The 24,674-nt window shown below is 44.4% G+C and overlaps 1 protein-coding gene across 1 annotated transcript in view; it reads left to right on the forward strand.

Annotated features, from left to right (window-relative positions):
• Positions 1-24,674, forward strand: part of grm7 (glutamate metabotropic receptor 7) — a 532,223-nt gene that overhangs the window by 474,025 nt on the left and 33,524 nt on the right. Inside the window, exon 10 of the mRNA XM_033036752.1 lies at positions 7,672-7,918. Coding sequence (XP_032892643.1) covers positions 7,672-7,918 — 247 coding nt within the window. The remainder of the gene's footprint in view (positions 1-7,671; positions 7,919-24,674) is intronic.

Consider the following 24,674-nt stretch of genomic DNA (forward strand, 5'->3'; position numbering starts at 1 on the left):
CTCATGGACCTGTCCAACTTAGGCGACATTTTAGGCGAGTGCAGGAGACTCTGCCCTCGCCACATGGTCATCACATGTTTGCTGATGGTCTCTGGTGAGTCTTCTTCATGGTCGCGAGGAGTTCCGCATTCTGGGAACTAGTCGCGGCCTCAGTATGGTCGCCGCAAATTTTTCGACATGTTGGAATAAAATTTGCGGCCAATAATTGGCCGCCATGGAGAAAATCGATAATCCTGCAGTCAAAGGTGCAGTTGTAGTGGGGTCGCCATGTAGTTATAGGTAGTCGAGGTAGTCGTAGGTAGTTTTAGTTAATCGCCTTTGCTGACCGGTCATTTTCATTGGCTCATTGGAGAAAAAAAACATAAGCAGGAATTTTCAGAACTAAGGATAACCGACCGGTAATGTTAAATGTCCGCCGAACTTCACAGCTGTGTATATTTGGCTTCTTAAAAGTTGGCTCCACCCCTTCTTCCCCCATTCTCCCCTCTTTTAAAAGACTTACCGTACACTGTTCTAGCCGTCTTAATTTCAGAATGAAAGAACACACAATGTGGGCGGCATGGTGGCGCAGCAGTAGAGTTACTGCCTACAGCGCCAGAGAACCGGGTTCGATCTTGACTACGGGTGATGTCTGTACAGAGTTTGTACGTTCTCCCCATGACCATGTGGGTTTTCTCTGAGATCTTCAGTTTCCTCCCACAGTCCAAAGACGTACAGGTTTGTAGGTTAATTGACTTGGTATAAATGTAAATTGTCCCTAGTGTGTGTAGGATAGTGTTAGTGTGCGGGGATCACTGGTCGGTGCAGACTCGATGGGCCGAAGGACCTGTTTCTGCACTTTCTCTAAACTAAACAAAACAATGCTTAAGCTTACGTCCATTTGGGACTATCTTGAGAAAGAAAGAGCTTTCCAAAGTCATTATCAAAAGACAATCCATAATCACATAATTAAGGACTGAGATTTCTAACAATGACCTACCGCTAACACCAGACTATTTCCCTTCCACTTTGTCACTTATGTACTATTCACCTGACTGCCCCATATTTTATGTAGAGGTTTGAAGAGACTTGATTTAGATGGTATATACAGGAGTGAAGCAACATTGGCCAGGAATCTACTCTCCTCCCTTCCTTCTGTAGCTTTCAGTTGGGCTAGAATATAAACCATCGTCATGGTTGAGTGGGATATGGCAGGATTAAACCTTTGCAGCTGGCCAACAGATCCTGATTATTCCTCTGCGCCGTTGGATATTGAACAAAAAGTATTCAGAAGTTAAATATCCCACAGCAGACCTTAAAGAGCAATACATCTTCTCAGAAATTATCCTGTTCTCAACCAATGGTATTGAAATAATAATAATAATAATAATAATAATAATAATAATAATAATAATAATAATAATAATAATAATAATAATAATAATAATCATAATAATAATAATAAAAATAAATACTTTATTGATCCCCTCAGGGAAATTCAGATGTCCAGAAGCCCCCAACCAACAAACCCACAGATTCAAAATGAACGCAGACAGAAAATACATAGAATACAATGTGGACACTACCTGAGAGCAATAAATACTTAAAAAGACCAATAATTAACAATTAAAAATTAAAAATTGCAAAATGCATCCCCCTACAGCCTAGCGGTCCGAATTATAAAATCTAATGGCTGCGGGGGTGAAGGATCTCCTGAACCGCTCCGTTCTACAGGGCAGGGAGAGGAGCCGGTTGTTGTTCCAAGTGCTCTTTTGACTCTCCAGAATTACATGGCGGGGATGCCCGGGGTTTTTCAGGATGACCTGCACCTTGTGCCTCATACGCCTCTCAAGCACATCCATCCCAGAGTCTACTCTCCCCTCCAGCACTGAGCTAGCTCGTTTAACCAGTTTGACCAGCTTCTTGTTGTTTTTTGCACTAATGCTGTTGCCCTAGCAGACAACAGCGTAGAAAATAACACTTGCAACCACAGTGTTGTAAAACATGTGCAGCATGTCATTACACACATTGAAGGATTTGAGCCTTCTGAGGAAAAAGAGTCTGCTCTGGCCTTTTTTGTAGAGTGAGTCAGAGTTGACAGACGAGTCCAGTTTGTTATATGTCTGCACCACCTCAATGTCAGCCCCTGCAGCGTTGACCAGCTGAAGGGGGAGCTTGGACCTGCCAAAGTTAACCACCATCTCTTTATCTCTTTAGTCTTAGTTGTGTTCAGGGTGAGACAGTTCTCTTCACTCCAGGCACAAAAGGAACTGGTCAAGTTCCTGTATTCCTCCTCCTGCCCGTTCCTTACACATGCCACAATCGCTGTATCATCTGAATATTTCTGTACGTGGCATGTGTCAGACTTATAGTTAAAGTCTGCTGTATACAGGGTGAAGAGGAACGGGGCCAGAACCGTTCCCTGTGGGGCTCCAACATTGCACACCACTGTGCCAGAGACACTGTCCCCCAGCTTGACAAACAGTGGTCGACCCGTCAGGTAGTCGTATATCCAGGAGATAAATGTGGAATCCACCCCCATCTTCTTAAGCTTGTCATTCAGAATCAGGGGTTGGATGGTGTTGAACGCACTTGAGAAGTCGAAGAACATAATCCTCACATAGCCACCGGGTTTGTCCAAAAAGGAGTAGATCCGGTGCAGCATGTAGAGGACTGCGTCATCCACCCCAATGTTCTCCTGATATGCAAACTGTAGTGGGTCGAGTGCGTGCTGGACTTGTGGTCTCAGGAGACGAATGAGTAGCCGCTCCATTGTTTTCATGATATGGGATGTAAGGGCCACCGGTCTGTAGTCGTTGATCTCGGTCGGCCGCCCTGCTTTGGGAACCGGCACGAGACATGATGTTTTTCACAGACCTGGTACCCTCCCTGACTGGAGGCTCAGGTTGAAAATGGTCTGGAGCGGCTCCGCCAGCTGAGCCGCACAGTCTTTTAGTAGCCTGGGACATACACCATCAGGGCCAGCTGCTTTACCAGGGCGCAACCTCCTCAGCTCAGCTCTCACCTCGTCCGCCGTGAAGAACAGTTGAGGAGATGCCGGCATAGGAGGTGCTGCAGCTGTGGTGTTGGGGGGGCTGCCTCGTGGAGGTGATGGTGGGGGAGAGGCTGCACCTGTAGAGGTGGGAGGGAATACCAGATCAAACCTGTTATAGAACAGGTTAAACTCATTGGCCTTGTCCACGTCTCCTGACGGCTGGCTTCTCTTCTCCTTGAAGCCAGTGATGGTCTTCATTCCTCTCCACACCCCTTTGATGTTGTTGTACTGCAGTTTCTTCTCCAGCTTCCTTTTATAGTCCCCTTTTGCCTGCTTCATACTCCTTTTCAAGTGGTGCTGTACCCTCTTGATTTTTTCCCGATCACCAACCTTGAAAGCCTCCTTTTTCTCGTTTAGGAGGCTCTTGATGTTGCTTGTAATCCAAGGTTTGTTATTGGGAAAGCAACAAACAGTTCTTACTGGCACAACAACATCCCTACAGAAGTTGATGTAGTCCGTTATGCATCCAGCCATCCTGTTGATGTCCATACAGCTGTTTAATTCCTGTGGCTCCATCAGTATGTCCCAGTCTGTGCATTGAAAGCAGTCCCTCAGTGATTCACTGGCCTCTGGTGTCCACTTTCTGAAAGACCGGGTGGTTGTAGGCTGTCTCAGGACACAGGCCCTTAGATAAACCAGGTTGTGATCTGATTTGCCAAGCGGTGGAAAGGCTAAGACACTATAGGCCTCCTTGACATTGACATAGCACAAGTCCAGTGCCTTATTGTGCCTTGTGGGACAGTCAACATACTGTGAGAAGCCTGACAAGTGGGGGCTGATGTTCACACGATTGAAGTCCCCTGATAAGGCAATGAGTACGTCCGGGTGTCGGGTCTGTAATCTCGCGACAGTCTCTTGGATGACGTCACATGCGACTACAGGCTCCGCTCGAGGAGGAATGTAAACAATAATGGCGACGATGTGGGAGAACTCCCTCGGTACATAATAAGGTCTCAGTCCAACCGCCAGGAGCTCAATATCCCGACAACAGATCTTATCTTTCACAGTTATGTGACCTGGATTACACCATCTATTGTTCACAAGCAGAGCAAGTCCCCCACCTTTGCTCTTCCCACTCGCCCGGGTCTCTATCTGCTCGTACCGTAGTGAAGCCGGGGAGATCCACACAGGAATCCGGGATGATGTCCATCAGCCACGTCTCGGTAAAACACATGAGACTGCACTCATGGTAGACCCCTTGGTTCTTCATAAGGGCCTCCAACTCCTCACACTTGTTAGGGAATGAGTTGACATTCCCCATAAGGATCGATGGCAGAAACGGCTTGTATCTCCACCTCCAGGCCCTTAGCCTGGCCCTTAGCCTGGCACCTGCACGGCAACCACGGAACGGCTCCTTCAGCTCAGACGGAATATGGTGTTTTATGAAAGCAGATTAAAGAGTCGTTCAGCCAAAACTAATAATCAGAGAAGAATTTCTAATTGGCATCTAGAATTTTATTCAGCTACAATCTCCAAATAAAAATCTGCTTACTTGATCATTATTAACAGGTTTGCAATCTCTTTGCAAAACGTGTGAGCAATTCAATGTCGATTTCAGCTGGATACAAATTGATCAGGAAGTTTAAATAAAAAGGTTTTGTTTGTTACTCTGGATACTCAAACTGTCAAAAATTTAACAAAACATTTATGGTCATGATAGAGTTGATAAAGACCTATGTAGCGCATGTTACTTCTGTTTCACTCAATCAGGTGGTCAAAAAGGCTTTTGGCACATTGGCCTTGATCAGGGAGGTCGTGTTGCAGTTGTAGAAGACGATGATGAGGCCACATTTAGAGTATTGTGTTCAGTTCTGGGCACCATGCTATAGGAAAGATTTTGACAAGCTGGAAAGGGTACAGAGAAGATTTACGAGGATGTTGCCAGGACCAGAGGGTGTGAGCTATAGGCAGAGGTTGAGTAGGCTGGGACTCTATTCCTTGGAGGGCAGGAGGATGAGGGGTGATCTTATAGAGGTGTATAAGAGCTTGAGAGGAATAGATCAGGTAGATGCACAGTCTGTTGCCCAGAACAGGTGAATCAAGGACCAGAAGATGTTTGAATGAAAAGTTAAAAAAGGAAATTGAATGTGGGAATGGGACTGATGTCAAGATTCAAGAGAGTTTATTGTCATGTGTCCCAGATAGGACAATTAAATTCTTGCTTTGCTTCAGCACAACAGAATATAGTGGGCATAAATAAATACAGAACAGAACTGCTCAGTGTGACCATATACCAATGAATATATATATATAAACACATAAATAAACTGATAAAGTGCAATGGGCTATTAATGATCAGAGTTTTGTTTTGAGTTGAGTTTAATAGCCTGATGGCTGTGGGGAAGCAGCTATTCCTGAACCTGGATGTTACAGATTTCAGGCTCCTGTATCTTCTACCTGAAGGCAGCGGGAAGATGAGTGTGTGGCCAGGATGGTATGGGTCCTTGATGATGATGACAGCCTTTTTGAGGCAGCAACTGTGATAGATCCCCTCGATGGTAGGGAGGTCAGAGCTGATGATGGACTGGGCAGTGCTTACAACTTTTTGCAGTCTTTTCCACTGCTCAAGTTGCCGAACCAAGCCACGATGCAACCGGTCAGCATGCTCTCTACTGTGCACCTGTAGAAGTTCGAGAGAGTCCTCCTTGACTTACAGACTCTCCATAATCTTCTCAGGAAGTAGAGGCGCTTATATGCTTTCTTTATAATTGCATCCGTGTTCTTCAGTTCTTTAGATCTTCAGAGATATGCACGCCCTGAACACTCAGGGGGATGTCATTGACTTATGCTTCTATGGATATGATAATGAAATATGGGAAATAATACGAGCGGCTCACAAAACAAAAGTATTTTCTTTCTCTGTGCGGTAACAGCAAGTGCTATCACACTTAGTGTTAGTTTAGTTTAGGAAACAGGCCCTTTGGCCCACTGAGACTGCACCGACAAGCGATCCCCGCACACTAACACTACCCTATACGCACTAGGGACAAATTACATTTATACCAAGCCAATTAACCTACAAACTTGTATGTCTTTGGAGTGTGGGAGGAAACCGGTGCACCCGGAGAAAACTCATGTGGTCACAGGGAGAACGTACAAACACTGTAGTCAGGATTGGTTGTCACAAGCAGCATGTTTTTCGATTCATAAATTATTTTAATATTCATTTGCATTTCCCTTCATGTATTTTCCAGGTCATGTGCGAGGCATGGGAACATTAGGAAGGGTGGGATGTTTGAAAAGGTCAGGAGTGATGGAAGGAAGTTTAATATGAAACATTGCTTCCGTTGCGAAGTGAGGAAGATGGCAAATCGAAAGGGGAAAGTGTAAGAATGATAGAAATAGAGCAATGTTTTTGGCAATCTAATCTTCTCACTTCCTGAGAAGGTAGTTGAGGCAGGTATGCTCCCAACATTGGACAAGTATTTGGATCGTCAAGGCATGAACAATGACCAAAGGCCCTGTTACTTGTGCTGCATGACTCGAAAGCACTGCATGATAGATTGAAAGTATCAGTGCAGTTTGATGAGCAGAAGGATGTCTTTGTGCTATGACTATGCACTATCCCAAGAAAAAGGTTCCCTCTTCTGTGTACTTCGTGTAAGCAACTGCAGCAATTGATGCCTTGCTTTTATCGATGATCTAATGGTGGATTAATGAGTTCATTTTGCAGGGCAGATCATTTTGCTACTTCTTGTTATTGTGCCTATGGTGATCTAATTTCCTGATGGAAGATGTATTTTGAATTCCTGATATGAAAGTGAGAAGTAAAGATTTCATTCAGGTGGACTGGAGTGATATATTAGATAAGAAACTGATACAATCTTGGTGCAACAACTATATTTTGATGTTGTGTAGCATTCTGTGCTGCATGCTCCCTGAACAACGTACATGGCCTGTCTAGAAATGATATAAAAATGAAGCATTGCATATATATTTTCCTCCACCACGTTAGTCATTGCGTACATTGTTTCTGCTTCCTGTCCTTTCAAAGCCTTTCGAACTCCTCTGCGCAATGATCTCCCAGGTGACATGTAAATTATAAATTACTCATGATGAGCATTGTAAATTTTTGTCCATCTTTGTTGTCTTCTTTATCCTCATCTATTCCCTGTGTAATTATAAATCAACTTTTGAGGTTACTGCATCGGACTTTTGGAAAGAGAGTTTGTCTCAAAATGCGACATTGACTCGATATCAAACTATATTAGGGCACCATATTTGCTGGGTGGCACAACTGGCAGAGCTGGTGCTTCACAGAACCAGGTACAAGGATCCCATCCTGACCTGTGGTGCTGCCTCTATGGAATTTAAAATTTCTCCATTAGATCACATGGGTCACCCCAGGTCTTCCAGTTTCCTACCACATCTCAACCTTGTGCCAGTTAATTAGTCATTGTAAATCACCTTTATGTCGTTGGGTCACAGGATAATTGGGAGCAGTTCATTGGCTTATATGTTGGAGAAATGGTTTTAGGGAAATAAGTGTGGGGAATGGGACGGATGGGAATAATCTCAGGGTTGCACGTACTTGATGGACTGAATTGCTTCTTTCTATGTCTCCACATAAAATATATGGAAACGGGTTGGGAAACGGACCAGCAATTTTGTCATCTGATCCTTTGTTACTTTTCCAGATGTATATACAGACCACCACCCTAACCATCTCCATGAACCTAAGTGCTTCGGTGGCTCTGGGAATGCTCTACATGCCGAAGGTTTACATCATCATCTTCCATCCAGAGCAGAATGTTCAGAAGAGGAAGCGCAGCTTTAAAGCAGTGGTTACCGCGGCAACAATGTCCTCGCGACTGTCCCACAAAGCCTCAGACAGGCCGAATGGTGAAGCCAAAACAGAGCTGTGTGAAAACGTAGATCCGAACAGTAAGTAGATGAGACATATGGATAAGCTTATTGTTTAATATGGTCGTCTCCACGCAGTGGACCAGTTACTGAATCTAAGCGCTTGAATTTAACATTAATTTACAATGAATTAACGATAAAAGGAATTCTGCCTTGATCTAGTGCAGAGTTTTCTCTCAAGCCCTAATGTGCAATGATCAGCACTAACCCATTTTGATGATACTGATTGGGTTTTATTCAATGTAATTAATCCTTGCATCATTACATTTACCAAATACTAGTTTTTCAGAGTGCACCGAAAATTATAGTTCAGGTATATAAAACAGATAATACTGGAAACACTCAGCATGTCAGGCAGCGTCTGTGTAAAAAGAGAGTTCCCAGCATTTTCTGTTTCTATTTCTAACATCTGTGTTTTTCAAAATTGAAAACAATGGCAGTCCCATCTCCTTTGCCAATGCTTCTGTTGTGTGCTTAAGATGGTCACTAATATGAAGATTTTACTCCAAGTATCCCCTAATAGGGCAGCACAGTGGTCATAAGGAATAGGAGTAGAATTAGGCCATTCAGCCCATCAAGTCTACTCCGCCATTCAATCATGGCTGATCTATCTCTCCCTCCTAACCCCATTCTCCTGCCTTCTCCCCATAACCTCTGACACCTGTACTAATCAAGAATATATCTATCTCTGCCTTAAATAGATGCACTGACTTGGCCTCGACAGCCTTCTGTGGCAAACCATTCCACAGATTCACCACCCTCCGACTAAAGAAATTTCTGCTCATCTCCTTCCTAAATGAACGTCCTTTAATTCTATGATCTCTACTCCTAGACTCTCCCAAGATTAGATCAAATGACTAAAAGCTCTTTGAATTGTAGAGAGATTTTTTTGAAAAGAGCCAGAGGTTTGCTAAAAGTTTTTGTATGGGTATTTACACTATTTGAAGTCCTCCTCTGCACAACCTGTAGTAAACTTCATCAGAAGGCAAGATTAGCAATAATATCACAGAATCGTACCACAAAGTGTGAGAAAATTGTGAATTTGAGAAGGATAGGTACATGGAAGGTATTTCAAAAATATTTAAAAGATCTCAATACTTTAAATTTAATGCACTGAGTGTCAGTACTGACATTTTAGTTTAGTTTAGCGAAGCAGCACAGAAACAGGCCCACTGAGACCGCACCGACCTGCAATCCCCACACATTAACACTATTCCACACACGTTACGGGCAATTTACATTTATACCAAGCCAATTAACCTATAAACCTGGAATGTGGGAGTAAACCGATGATCTGGGAGAAAACCCAGGCGGTCATGGGGAGAACGTACAAACTCTGTAAAGACAGCACCCATAGTCGGGATCGAACCCGGGTCTCTGGAGCTGTAAGGCAGCAACTCGACCGCCACGCCACTCTGCCGCATATCTCATTCAAAGAGAGTGACCGAATAAACCTGCCAGTTCTCCTTTTGATGTTGTCAGCTGTTGAATTTGTTTGTGCAAATTGGAGTCCATCATAAGAATGTTCTGGGTTTTAGTGACGTGTCATTTCATAAACAATGTTTTGTTATTATAGGAGTGCTTCACACTACCTGGCATCTTCATAACCTATAACAGGAATATAACAACCGACTACATTATGATTTAATGTGTATACCTGTTTCTTGTGGCTTTAATTGTCCATCTCATTAGAAGGAGGGCCATGGACCCCGGAGCTTTTTGTCATTTACTGTTTTGTCATTTTTTGTCTGTTATACCCATTGGACTTTTTCAAGTCAAGTCAAGTCAAGAGAGTTTATTCTCATGTGTCCCAGATAAGACAATGACATTCTTGCTTGATGCAACACAACAGAGTATTGTAAGCAAAAATACAGAACAGTTCAGTTCAATATACACATAAATAAGCAGATAAAGTGCAACTGAAACTATTAAGCTACATTGGTGCTAAATTATATTCTGCACTCTGGTATTTTTTCTCTTCGATTTACTAGTTGTACTTACTTGTGTTTGACATGATTATATTTATGTATAGTATTATCTGATTTGATTGGAGAGCACACAAACAAAATAATTTCACTGAATCCCCGCACACCTGACAAAAAAATAATACCAATAATGAGCTGATAACTAGTCCTGTATCTTGTTCACCTTCCTGAACATTCGCATATCCCTTGATTCTCCTAATATCCAAAATCTGTCCTTGTCAAACCAAGCATTTGTGGGTGGCACATCAGTAGAGTTACTGCCTTACTGTGCTTGCAGTGCCAGAGACTCGGGTTCGATCCTGACTATGGGTGCTGACTGCACGGAGTTTGTACATTCTCCTCGTGACCACCTGGGTTTTCTATTGAGATCTTCAGTTTCCTCCCACAATCCAAAGGCGTAGAGGTTTATAGGTTAATTGGCTTGGTATAAGTATAGATTGTCCCTAGTGCGTGTAGGATAGTAGGGATCGCAGACTCGGCGGGCCGAAGGGCCTGTTTCTGCGCCGTATCTCTAAAAGAAATATATACTCAATAACTGCACATCCCTGATCTTCTGGCGAAAGAACATTTTCTCTCAGCTAAGCCCTAAATGGCTGATGCTTTATCCTGACTTGATTTCCCAGAAATCTAGGTGCTCTAGCCATAATTTTATGTCATGAGAATGTATCTAAATCATTCAGATTGTTAAGTATTGATTCTCTTTTTCAATCAGTTGCCAATATGGAATGGTAATGACCGGTATCATTTAATTCCATAAAATATTGATTTTAAATAATATGAAAATAATAAATATGCCACATCATCCCACTGGTGGAGCTTCGTTCTTCAAATAAACCAATTTTCAAATCCTCCCATATTCCATCTTACAAACTATCTAATTGTCTAATTTTCACTGCATTTTTTTTTAGGAGGCAAGATTCTATTTTTGTTTTAGTCTAATTCTCCCTTGGTTTAAAATTAAGCCTCTCAACTTTGGAAATAAATACTGTTGATATATATTGAGTGTATAACAATTGAGATACACTGAAGATATATATGAAGCTAAAGGGGATGTCCCACTTGGGCAGCCTAATCCGCGAGTTAAAAAGAGTTAAAACTTTACATTTTGCGCCTCCTCGCTCCATATCTCTCGGCCTTTTCTGTTCTTCCCGTCTCTGGCCTTTGTCCACCCATCTGCAAATCAAACCTCTCCCCCACCTGTATCCTCCTATCACTTGCCAGGCTATGTTCTGCCCCATCTCTTTCAGCTTTCTCTCCCCCCCCCCCATTACAATCAGTCTAAGGAATGAACCCAACCAGAAATGTCGCCTATCCATGTTCTCTAGAGATGCTGCAAATTACTCCAGCACTTTGCGTCTTTTTTTGTAAACAGCATCTGCACTTCCATGTGTCTACATGTTACTTAGTGTTTTAAATATATATCTAACTAGACTAAGTGGGACCCGTTGGGTCCCAGCAGCACACGGGAGGGCTGGTCCCCCAACGCAATATTCCCCATCTCCCCATCAACATTTTTAAAACATTAATAACTCTTTTATTTTTCATCAATGGGAAAAATCCTCTTGTCCTGCGCAAGTAAGGATTGAGTAAGATGGCCAAAAATCACAGGCGTAAGTGACAGCGTTTTTTCTAAAATCAATATACAGAACACCAGGAAGTGGTCAAGATAAGACTTAGTAAGGGAGTAGACTTAGTAATATAGATTTTACTTCGGAGTCACGTGAGTGACTACGTGAAGAACCCACTCAGCGCGCATGCGCGGCATTAACGCCAGCAGTGCAACAGCGGCTGCAACGGGATTTAGGCGCTCCCGCTACAGAATGAAACGGACTGTCAGGTGAGTACCCTGAGGTCGGGTTTCTATTACAGGGGAGCCTTTTTCTGCTTGTGTTTTACAGGCAGAGAAAAAGGCTCTGGAACAAAACTGTCCCCCGTTCAAGGAGGAAAGTTTTTCCGTCGGGGAGGGGGGCAGCAACAGTCGGTAGGAGCGTTTACCCGGTGTTCCGCTATTCCCCGACACCGTGCCGAGCCCAGCCCGCTAGTACCTGAGCAGCGGGCTGGATGCATAGCCACCCGAAGAGGCATCCGGCAGGTGTTCCCGATTTCGGACGGGACGTCTCTCCACCCGCACGGTGGGAGAGAGAGCCGCCTGAGCCGCTGGAGCGGCTCTCGGAGCAGGTGTCTGCGAGACGCGCTGCTTGAGGGGCGCTCTCGCTACTACAAGGCACAAAAGCTCCAGAAGAACCTGTCCCCCGCTCGACTCCAATGGAGGAGCGTTCCATTGCAGGGGGGGGGCAGCAACAGGCGGTAGGAACAATTACCGGGCGCTCCGCTATCCCCATCACCGCGCCGAGCCTAGTCCCGCTAGTGCCTGGGCTGCGGGCTGGATGTTTAGCCATCCGAAGAGGCATCCGGCTGGTGGCTTCCGACTTGTCGGAGGGGACGTCTCTCCACCCGCATGGGAGAGAGACAGCCGCCTGAGCCGCTGGAGCGGCTCCTGGAGCAGGAGCTCCTGCGAGACACGCTACATGAGGGGCAGTCTCGCTGGAGGGTTCAGGCATACCCTCCACAGTGCCTAGGCACTGCACATCGCTTCCTCCTTAGTGTGGTTAGCTTTGGGGTGACCAGTGGCTGGGCTGGTCATGAAGAGGGGTCATTGGCTGAACAACATCGGGAGTATGCTTGAGGTACAGGATCAGGAAGAGCTGCTGGGTGTGGCCGCTATGTGGCTCCACCACTAGTGAGATGGCTTTTCAGTCTCAACTGAAGGCCAGCTTATAACGTCGTCTATTTCCTTCGCTCCATAGATGCTGCTGCACCCGCTGAGTTTCCCCAGCAATTTTGTGTACCTTCGATCCTTCTTTCTTTCCCCACCCCCCATCAGTCTGAAGAAGGGTTTCGGCCCGTAACGTCGCCTATTTCCTTCGCTCCATAGATGCTGCTGCACCCGCTGAGTTTCCCCAGCAATTTTGTGTACCAGCTTACTACCTGTTCTTTTCAAAAATCTCCAAGACAGGTAGTCATGAGGCATTGGATTTCATCACACTTCCCCTAAATTGCATTTACTCAAAGTGGCCACCATTATTGGAGGGTGCATTGAGCATCGCTTTAAAAAAGCCAAAATATCAAAAAATGAATTTGATATCCCTGACGTCGGCTATCATTTTCGCATGCTCTTCCAGAGGGTCACGGTAGTATGGCAAAACACCTGGCCTACTGTTCGCAGTGCTCCGCAACTTCTCAGGAAGTTACAAAACCTGCCCTCAAAGAACGCCGACCTCACAACCACAGATCCTGCTGTCTGGCTAAGTTACCAAACCAAGCCTAAAAAACTGGACGAAGTGTCCAAAATATCAGCGCAAGGTCTGTAATGAGCACCACACGTAAACCAGTCAGCAGTACCTCTAACGCGTCCACCAGGAGGGTCCACCTCATGGTACTGGTGAAAGCTCGGGGCCTGCATGCCAATCCCGTAAGCCTTTCAGGCCAAGGCCCAGAGCAAGCCCCATGGAAAATGCGCCACCCCCCAACACCACCACCACGTCAGACAACGTGCAAGACTCGTTGGACCGGCAGGAAACACAATACAATACAATACAATTCAATTTATTGTCATTTGGACCCCTTGAGGTCCAAACGAAATGTCGTTTCTGCAGCCATACATTACAAACAAATAGACCCAAGACACAACATAATTTACATAAACATCCATCACATTGCTGTGATGGAAGGCCAAAAAAACTTATCTCTCCACTGCACTCTCCCCCCCGATGTCAGAGTCAAAGTCAAAGCCCCCGGCGGGCGATGGCGAATTGTCCCGCGGCCATTAAAGCCACGCCGGGTGATGCAAGGTCGCACACCGGGTTCTTGATGTTAGAGCCCCCGGCGTGCGCTCGCAGAGACCCGCAGCCATTCCAAGCCGCGCGGGGCGGTGCTGTAAGGCCCCGCTCCAGGAGCTCTTCAACCCCGCAACTCGGGCGGGAGAAGTCGCCGTTGCGGGAGCCCTGAAAAGCGGTCTCCCTCCAGGGACCCGCGGGCTCCCGGTGCCGCCGTCCGCCAAACCCGCAGTTGCAGCCACCGAATCTCCGGGGGTCGGGCCGCAGCAGCGTCCACCACCGCTCCACCCGCTCCGGACTCGGCCAGCTCCGCGACGGTGAGGTGAGTAGTCGGCACCAGAGCCCCCGGTCTTCCTGTTGGAGGCCGCTCCTCGTTGCAGCCCCAACGACAACGGACCCGACAAAGAAAAGGTCGGGTCTCCCGTGCAGGGAAAGATTTAAAAGTTACCCCCTCCCCCCACACACATACCCCAACAAAAAATAACAAAAACTACATAAAAACATAGACATAAAATAATAAAAACGCAGACGGACTGCAGAGGCCGCTGCTGACGAAAGTCGCGCCGCCCACCGAATGATCGCTTACCTGAAACAGAAGAATACCCATAACCATGGAGGTAGGTGGGTCTGGTTCCTACCAACGTATAGAAAATAGGGGCTTAATACTAACAGGGGGGAGATTACACCTGTTTTAAGAAGCACGGGAGTCTATCACAAGTGATCAGTATATACTCAATGGCTTTAGTGGATACAAAATACAATTCATACTAGAAAAATTGCAACCAGTTCAACATTTACCCCAGAGGGTATTTTCCCTCTCCGTTAAAGAAACGAGAGGGAAAAGCTGTACTGGTGAGACTAATTACAAAGGGTATCATGGGAAACATGAACCCTTGGAATTCGTATCAAATATTCGTCACTAAACCCAAAAAGATGGTGGATGTCGCATCATCATTGACTTAACTTCACTAAATATGGTTGTTAAGTATATACATTTCAAAATGGAAACGGTTGTTACTGCCAAACAACTAATTTCCAAAGGATACTTCATGGCAAGCATTGATCTTAAAGATGTTTACTATTTTAGTACCATTCACAAGGATCATCGCAGATACCTGAAATTTACCTGGATGGGGCAGCTATGGCAATTTAAAGCGTTACCCAATGGGAATATAGGCAAGACCATGGAATTGACTATGTTAGCTGTATCAGCTACCAAATAGTTATTCGAAACCCTGGGATTGTCTTACATCCAGATAAATCTAAGTTGAAGCCATCCACAATCATGGACTACTTGGGCTTCACAATTAATTCAGTCTACGTGACTGTAACTTTGCCAAGAGACAAAACAGTTGAATTGGCACAATCATGCAACAATTTAATGGTCCACGTACTCCCAACTATTCGACAAGTAACAGAGTAATTGGGAATATGGTAGCAGCATTTCCAGATACACAATTCAGACCTTTGCACTGTCAAAACTTACAAAGATCAAAGGAACAGGCACCAAAACGACATACAGGTCATCATGATCGTGTCATGAAGTCACCCACTGAAGCAATATCATAACTACAGTGGTGGGCAAAAAATGTTTGGCATAATTTCAACCTATTATCATCACTAACAAGTAGTAGATGTACTAACCCAGAATGATCGTTACCACTTACACTGGGCATTAATTATCTACAGATGTTGGGTGACTTTTATGGTTTAAAAGCATATACACAAATATGCATCACTTGCATGTACGGTTACAAATAGCCTACATTAACCATATGGCGGCATAAAATCGGTATCATGCGACAAGTTGGTCAACACAATTTGGCAATGGTGTGTCGAAAGACATATTTGGCTATCAGTAACTTACCTGCCAGGTAAGCTAAATACAGTGGCAGACACCAGGTCACGTAAATTTAATGACAATGGATGTTAAACCCCAAATAATTTGCAAAAGTTATCATGCAATATGGCACGCCAGATATCGATTTATTTGCATCAAGGCTAAATCACCAGGTACCTATGTATGTCGTTTGGGAACCAGACCCTAAGGCAGCAGCGGTAGATGCGTTCGCGCTGGATTGGGGAAATTCTTCTTCTATGCATTTCCTCCCTTCTGCCTCATCAGTTGGGGACTACGCACAATACAAATGGACTCTGCTTCAGGTATTTTGATAGTACCCGACTGGCCTACACAGCCATGGTTCCCAAAACTCCATGACATGGTTGTTGAAACTCCGATGGTATCCCCAGTGACCCAGAGTTATTAACACCCAGTGTCGGGCACAAGCCACCCGTGTCATGAAAATCAAACTCCTGGGTTGCAGTTTCTGCACAAACCACTTCTGGGACTGGGATTATCAGAACAAACCATCGACACCATGTCAGCATCCCTTCGAACATCCACTAAAAAACAGCAGTTGTCCAGCATCAAGAAATGGGAGAAGTACTGCTTGGATAAAGGGACCACCTACTCAACCGCTACAGTTACCAACGTACTGGAATTCCTGGCGAACCTTCACCACGATGAAGGACTCAGCTACAGAGCCATCAACACGGCTAGAAGTGCCATGCCTGTCTATTTAAAACCAGCTCCAGGACAACAGGCCATGGGGTCCCACCCGCTGGCGGTCAAACTAATGAAGGGTATTTACAACTCTAACCCCCTAGACCACGGTACACCCATACATGGGATGTCAGTGTGGTCCTGACATACCTCAGGGGATGTCCACCAGCCAGACCCCTTAACCTGGAACAATCTATGCTCAAAACACTCATGTTGATGGCACTTGTATCTGCACAGAGGGTCCAGTCACTACACCTATTGCGACTGGACAACATGATCACAGCTCCAGACCAGATCTGTCGTTATCCAGCGACTGATCAAACAGAGCAGACCAGGAACACCTAATCCAGTCGTGGAATTCCGGGCTTACCCACCAGAACCACGGTTATGTGCCATGACCCACCTACTATCCTACATAGACACAACCAAAATATTCGAGGGAGATGAAAAGCCTTGTGGGTCAGTCATAAAAAACCTTATGGTCGGGTGACGAGCCAAACCATTGCGAGATGGCTCAAACAGGTGCTAAAAACTGCTGGGATAAACACTAACATGTACAAATTTTATTCCACCAGGGCAGCATCCACGTCGACGGCTAAAAGAATGGACATGCCTATAGACCACATCCTGGCTACAGCAGGATGGTGGGGGGAAAGACCGTTCAGAAATTTTATAATAAGCCGTTGGCAAAACCTGTTTTATTTGCAGTAAAGATTTACGGACTGCAAATATTTAATTTAAGCCCAGGGGAGCAATTTAATTTCTTTGTTGTTATTGTTAAAAAATACCATTGTGTTTTTCTACAAACAGATTCATTGGTTGATTACGATAACACACTTCCTCCCTCAAGAACTTCGGCAGTGAGTGAAATAAAACTGTTACACAGTTTGAAATCACAGAGCTTTGAAGTCTTCACGTAGTCACTCACGTGACTCCAAAGTAAAATAGTAAGATTAAACGAGAACTTACCAGTTTGAAGTTTGATCTGTATTTTATGAGGAGTTACGATGAGGGATTACATGCCCTCTGCTCCCACCCTCATAATATGGGTCAAACTGATAACTGATGTCTCCTTTTCTTTACTATGTTTACTTCAATAACTGTGTCTATCTGTGATTCCACACCGCTGCTTGGAAGTATGCCGCGCATGCGCGCTGAGCGGGTTCTTCACGTAATCCCTCATCGTAACTCCTCATAAAATACAGATCAAACTTCAAACTGGTCAGTTCTCGTTTAATCTTACTATTATCTATAATGCCTTTGTTTAATAGAAAATAGCTAGTGGTTATGGCACATAGGCTCTTGCGTGATTTGGGTGAAAGGGAGAGGAGAAAGGGAGTAATTGGATCAGATCATGGAGCAACAGTACAGGCTGTTTTCAAGTAATATATTCCGTTCTCATTTTGGTAAACTTTGATTCTTCATGGTTAAATGATGGGATAGAAAGCAAATTAAGACGAAAATACATAGTTTGTATTTATATAGAGCTTTTAAAAAGGCAAAGAATCCCAGTTCATTTTGTAGGAGGAACTGAGTATCAAAGGGAGCTCAGCATTGCACCACCTGAGAGATTAGGGCAGCAATCCTGGTCAAAGCAGATTTTAAACAGATTCTAAAAACAGAATAAGTGTTAAAGAGCTGGAGATATTCAGAAAGTGTCAGGCCTTGGCAATTTGTGAACACAGTCACTAATGGTGGGCTGATTAAATTCAGGAAAGATCAACAATGGAAGGGCATACATATTGCAGAGGGTTTTGTGGTTGAATCGATTCCAGAGATACAGGGTCAGGGCCAAAGGGAAATTTGGAAACGAGGACAACATTTTTAGAATTAAGGTGTTATTTGACTATGAATTATTCTAAGTAAACAAACATAAGGTGAAGCTGGCAACAGCATTTACATTTCCCTGAACTAATGATGGCAGAGCAGATAGCAAATTTAACTTCTCCTATGCTGCCAATTGTAGGAGAATATAATTACAGCTGTGACAAATTCACATCAAAATTGTTTGCATTATAAATATGGTACTGTGTGTTCTTTTGAAGGTTGATTTTTTATAATTGATCAAACAATACAACTTAATGAAGAAATTAGAATCAGCGAGTTCGGTATTCTGACTGTGGGCCTAGGGCCGCCACTGCTCCAGGCCGATGTCCCGATGTCCCGTCGATCCGGGGCTGTCAGTTGACCCGGCGGGGCAGGCAGAGTTGAGCTGTGGTTGGCGCTTCGTGCTGGCTGTGGGTCTGGAGGCCGCTGCTTCGGGCCAGTGTCCCTTCGGTCCGGATGTCACCGGCCGCTCCCTGGGCGGGGATGGGGGGGTTGGCAGCGCTTGTGGCACAGAGGACCCGGATTCGATCCTGGCTGCGGATGAGACGCGGGTCTGTGTGCGCGCAGCTGCCGAGAATGTCTCTCCGCCGGCCCAGTCTCCCCCCCCCCCCGTCTCCACTCGCATCTGACCCCTCTATCTCACTGTTACACTCCGCTCTCCCGCTACCTGGCACCCCCGTTTCTCAGATTAAACATATTTTTACACATAAATCATGAATAAAGATAAGAATTTATACACAATTTATACAGTCAGCGCTTCGTTAGCTTTTTCTTTATAGCGAGTGACCTTTGACAATCCCATGATTCCTTGCATTTTTTGGAATACCGAACTCGCTTATTAAAAATTAAAGATAACATCACAGGATAAAAGGCAGCATCGAGACTGTTTCTTTGTAAGGTTCAAATTCTGAAGTGGTTACCAATTTTTCAGGGTCATCCATATGGATTAAAATTATAATCTCCTGGTCAGCACAGTGCACACCAAAGGTGAAAACCTGAACAGCTAATGGTGTTCCCTTGTTTAAGAAGGGAAGTAGCGAGAATACAAGGAATTACAGGCTAGTGAACCATGTGTCAGTGGTAGGGAAGCAATTGGAGAGCATTTTTCAGGATTTTGGTCTTTGTGGTGGCTTTATACATGGCAGGTCACGTTTTACTAACTTGATTGAATTTTTCTGAGGTGCTGAGGAAGATATTGAGGAGGGTAAGGTGGTGGATATTGCCTACGTGGATTTTGTCCACATGTTGTCTACACGGTGCTAAAGTTCACCATGTTAGTCTGATCCAGAAGACTATGAATGCACTGGATTAGCAGTGACTATGGTTGTATGGATTCACAACTGGCTTGCTGATCTAAGGTTAGTGGTGGAAGGATAATATACAGGCTGGAGATCGGTGGTCAGTGTCGTTCTTCAGGGATCTGTGCTGGAACCCCTGTTGTTTGTAATATAGCTAAATGGCTTGGACATTTAGTAATTTAGATGGGTTAGTTAATAAGTTTGCAGGTAACAAGCTTGGATTGGTTTCCTCTGGAATGCAGGAGGTTGAGGGGAGACCTGATAGAAATATATAAAATTCTGAGAAGCATACATAGGGTATTAGTCAGAACCTCTTTCCCAGGCTGCGTTTAAAGGATACTAGACCAAGTGCAGACCCGTTGGTCTGCTCCCCCAACGCAGCCATTCCCTACCCGTAGCCCCCACGGGAGACGTGGTCGTCCAAGTGAAGCCGTTCAGGACTCAGCAGTGCGGCTGTTTTTAAATGGCGTCTTTGAGGCGAGATGCGGGCGTCAGCCGTTATGGTCGCTGGCCAGCAGGAGGCGACAAAATGAGTGAGTGCGGGGAGGGGGGGGGGGGGGGTGGAGAGAAGGATTTTATTTTAAAATGTGTACATAAACACGACGAAATTTAATCAGAAGTGGATACTTGGAATGAAAAGTGAAATCTCTACCGAAATGGAAAAATTCTGGGCGTTTGTGGGTCTGGTGTTGGCGTAGCAACGAATCAAAGGCTGGCACCCACAGGCTGGCAACTACAAGTCAGGCAGAAACACAGCCAGCCAGCAGCCAGCAGCCACAGAGTTTTAATATTATATAGAAGATATGTGGGGCAAGTTTTATTTTTACACAAAGGGTGATGAGTGCCTGGAATACGCTGCCAGGGGGTGGTTATGGAGTCATATATGATTGTGGCATTTAAGAGATTTTTGGATAGGCTCATCGATATACAGGGGGTGGGGGACCATGAATTGTGTGCAGGCAGATAAGGGTTCGTCTTGGCATCATGTTCTGCACAGTCACTGTGGAGTACAGGGCAACTTCCAGTGCTGTACTGTCCTGTTACCAATCTTACATGGTCATCCATAAGCATTAAACATCTCTGGTTTAGTACTGTACACAGCACAGGATAAAACATCACTGAGGTATTAAAGTAGAGTGAATTTTTCCTTTTATTTAAACAGTTCTGTATAGTGTGTTGTAAAGAATATTAAGAGTGTGAGTGAAAAGGGCAGGTGATGAAATCTTTAGGAATTTGCCCAAACAGAGTGGGCAATAAAATGATGGGTGTTTAATTTTTAGAAGGACAATTTAACGTTTACTATCTCCTAGTTTAGCAGATGATAAACGGTTGAATAGCTCTGTTAAAATGCAGGAGAGTTAAAAATCTGAGAAGCAAATTACTGTTTACATGCCAGTATCACATAATATCAATTCCGAGCTCCCCTATCTGTTACATTGTTCTACTCTAGAATGAAATATGGAAATAGTAACGAAAGATAGAAGGTAATTGTACTGCTTTGAAACCAAGTGTTTTTTATACTACTTTGTAGATGTAATTTATTTCACTATGTGGTAAATCCATGCAATTTTAGGTCGGAAATGAATGTAGCAGATTGTTAGCATAATGATAACATGAGAACAGAAAATTCTTGCTTAATCTATTCATGATACACAGAGATCTCATTAATTGTCTCCAATGAAAACAAATTAGTCCTGTATTTATTTACCTCATATAATGTAAGTGATCTATTTTGGGAATTAGCAATGCATCCAAAATGACTCACTGGTGACTCTGTAGCTTACAGAAGACAAAGTTTAAGGTGTTGTATAATTATCTCATAATTTAGCTATAAATTTAGATCTACACTATTGCCTCAGATTTAGCTCATTCATTAGACAGTCTCGAGGGGCATGGGTGGTGCGACTGCAATCCCGTTCTATGTGTTCTGTAGTGGCTGAAGAGGCCAAAATGTCTGCTCGTGACAAGGAGACACCAGCTTTGCAATGCCTTCCTGGATGCTGCTTCTCCATTTTGATCAAAGACAAAAAGATCAATGATTTCCACATTGGAGAGCCAGAACCACATCTTGAAACACATTTGCTACGGTAGCCACAGGTTGCACCTGGCCTGGTAATAAATAATAATAATAAATTTTATTTTCGGGCGCCTTTCAAATCTCAAGGTCACCTTACAAAGATTAAACAGAAGAGAAAAAAAACATATAGTCGGAGAAAAATAAATAATAAGGACATCATCAATACACAAATTAAAGATAGAAATCGCTCCAAAGACACAAAATAAAAAAATTTAAAAAAACACAATGTGAAGAGAGAGCAGCGGCAGCTAAAGCGCGCTAGCGTCCACTTTTTCTTCCGACAGCCATCTTGGACAAAGACTAACAAAGTACCTTACACACAGAAAAATCATCCCCCCACAGTGGTTACCACTGTGGGGGAAGGCACAAAAGTCCAGTCCCCAACCCCAGTTCTCCCAAAAGTCAGGCCTATTAAGGCCACCGCTGTTGCCTCAACGGAGGCCCGATGTTCCTGGCTGTTCTAGCCGGGTGGTCTTGCCCCGGCGTCGGGAGAATCCTCACAGCGGCTGGGCCACCTGGAACGGCCGCTTCCTAGCAGGGGATTGTCGGCTTCCGAAGCCGACAAGGACGCACCGAGTTGGAGCACCCAGGCTCCCGATGTTAATGTCGGCGCCGCCCGCTCCGCTCCGCAGACCCGCAGCCCGGAGGTGTTGCTCACCGGAGCTCCAGCGCGTCGATCCAGCGTGGCGACCCAGGCAAGGCATCGCCCGCTCCGCTCCGCGATGGCGCTCCAGCGCTGTGCCGCCACCGAAGCCGAGGTGCTGGGCGGTCCCCGCCAGGAAAAGACGCTCCAAGCCCGCTGGTAGGCCACGAGGACAGGTCGACGGGCAGCCCAGAGAAAAAGCTGCCTCACCGACCAGGTAGGGACCTAGAAGTAAGGTTACCTCCTTCCTCCCACAATAAGAAGTCCATTTCTCCGAAAAAACGACGAACAAAACTAACTAAAAACTGGAAAAAAAATGAATTAAACGGATGGCTGCTGATTAGCAGCCGTTCCCCAAGATGGCTCCTCCTCGAATGCCTGGTGATGGGAGTTGTGAATGTCCTCATTAATGTCTATAGTCACCGAGTGGTGCCCCTTGTCAAGTGGTCGTTAGTGGTCTAGGGTCTAATCATGGACCTTCATTGGGTGAGAATAGTGCTGTGGATTAGGGGCGCATTGGTAAATGATCTTAGTGAATATTTAATGTAAAGCCATCTTGGAATAAGCGAACTCACATTGTTATTCTTGAACTGCATTCTTTCTAATCGTTGGAAATATTAAATAGATACAAAATGCTAGAGTAACTCAGCGGGTCAGGCAGCATCTCTGGAGAAATTGGATAGGTAATGATTCGGTCGGGACCCTTCGTCAGACTAATTGTGTTATAAAAAAGACACAAAATGCTCCTTGCCTGAGGTCATTGGTTGTTAGCTCCTTTTTCCTTATTTTTGTTGGATTCAGTTCTCCCCCCCCCCCAACTACAACCTTAAGAAAGGTCCTGACCCGAAACATCAAGTCCATTTCTGCAGAGATGCTGCTGACCCGCTGAGTTACTCCAGCATTTTGCGATGTTGTGTCTTCTTTCCACTCAAGTTGTCTCTTGCTCCTTGATTGCAGTGTTGCATTTTGTTTAAAAGACGGAAACGTGTAATTTTATCAAACGCCTGAAATTAGATATCTAGTTCGTCAACTGTATTACCGTAAGTCACTAAGTGAAGTATATTTTTACAAAGCCCCAAACACATTGCTCATGTCCTTCCTTTAATAATCCATATCGTCTTTTCTTTTCCATCATTCTCTCACAAGTTAATAATAATAATAATAATGGATGGGATTTATATAGCGCCTTTCTAATACTCAAGGCGCTTTACATCGCATTATTCATTCACTCCTCAGTCACACTCGGTGGTGGTAAGCTACTTCTGTAGCCACAGCTGCCCTGGGGCAGACTGACGGAAGCGTGGCTGCCAATCTGCGCCTACGGCCCCTCCGACCACCACCAATCACTCACACACATTCACACACATTCACACACAGGCAAAGGTGGGTGAAGTGTCTTGCCCAAGGACACAACGACAGTATGCACTCCAAGCGGGATTCGAACCGGCTACCTTCCGGTTGCCAGCCGAACACTTAGCCCATTGTGCCATCTGCCGTCCCAATTGCGCCATCTGCCATCTGCAATGCATCTGCATTGGTATTCCTTTTGTTGACAAAAGACGATGAACTATCAAATCATGTTTTTGTAAAACAGTCTGAAGAAGGGTCTCGTCCTGAAACGTCGCCCATTCCTTCTCTCCAGTAATGCTGCCTGTCCCGCTGAGTTAATCCATCATTTTGTGTCTATCTTCATTGTAAAACGGCGATATTATCAATGGTAATTGCTAAGTTGGAAGCATTGTTTAATCAAACTCGGCCAAAAACAGTGCCATAATTGCACCGATACATAGCAAAGATAATGAGCAATGATATTATGCAAATTATTTGATATTCAAAAACCGTTTCAGGTAACTTAAATTTCAGTGATTGCTCCCGTCATCCATGAGAATCAAATTGGATTTAATTAAAAATAAAATTATATTTTGCTATTTATCCAGAAGCTCTCACAAATCAAGGCTAATTAAATATTTGTTGATCTATAGGTAGCTTTTAACAGAGTGAAGTATCCCAACCTGTCCATGCTTCATTTTAATTGTTTGTGGATAAAAGTTTTATGCTCATGGCATTCACATCCTGCATACATATTTGATTTTGTTCTCCCACTTCTCACCTCTATTCCACATAACTGCCAGCATAAATTCACTGGGGAAAGGACATCAACAAATCATAATGTGGATTTTTGAACATACATTCCATCCAATATCTTCCCCTCACAATGAGAGAGCAAGCAAGAATGCCTTTGTTCTTTTATTAACCTCTTGGTTAAGCATTAAATCATTCAGGCAAATGGTTTGTTCCAGCTCATAAACTATGTAGTATTTCCTTTCAGCTTTTATTCTCAACAGTTTGTTCCTTCTGAGATTACTCTATAGCATGAAGAAGATACATTTTCTTACTTGAATTACTTCACAATTTTCATCTTACTAACACCCATGCTCCTCTTATTTTTATATATATTCATTCATGGGTCATGCAAGCAAGACTCACATTTATTGCCTGTCCCTTCTGGTAACGGTCTCTCTTAAAAGCATCTAAAACATTTTTCACA

This window comes from Amblyraja radiata, chromosome 18 (assembly GCF_010909765.2).
Source record: "Amblyraja radiata isolate CabotCenter1 chromosome 18, sAmbRad1.1.pri, whole genome shotgun sequence".
Taxonomy (NCBI): Eukaryota; Metazoa; Chordata; class Chondrichthyes; order Rajiformes; family Rajidae; genus Amblyraja; species Amblyraja radiata.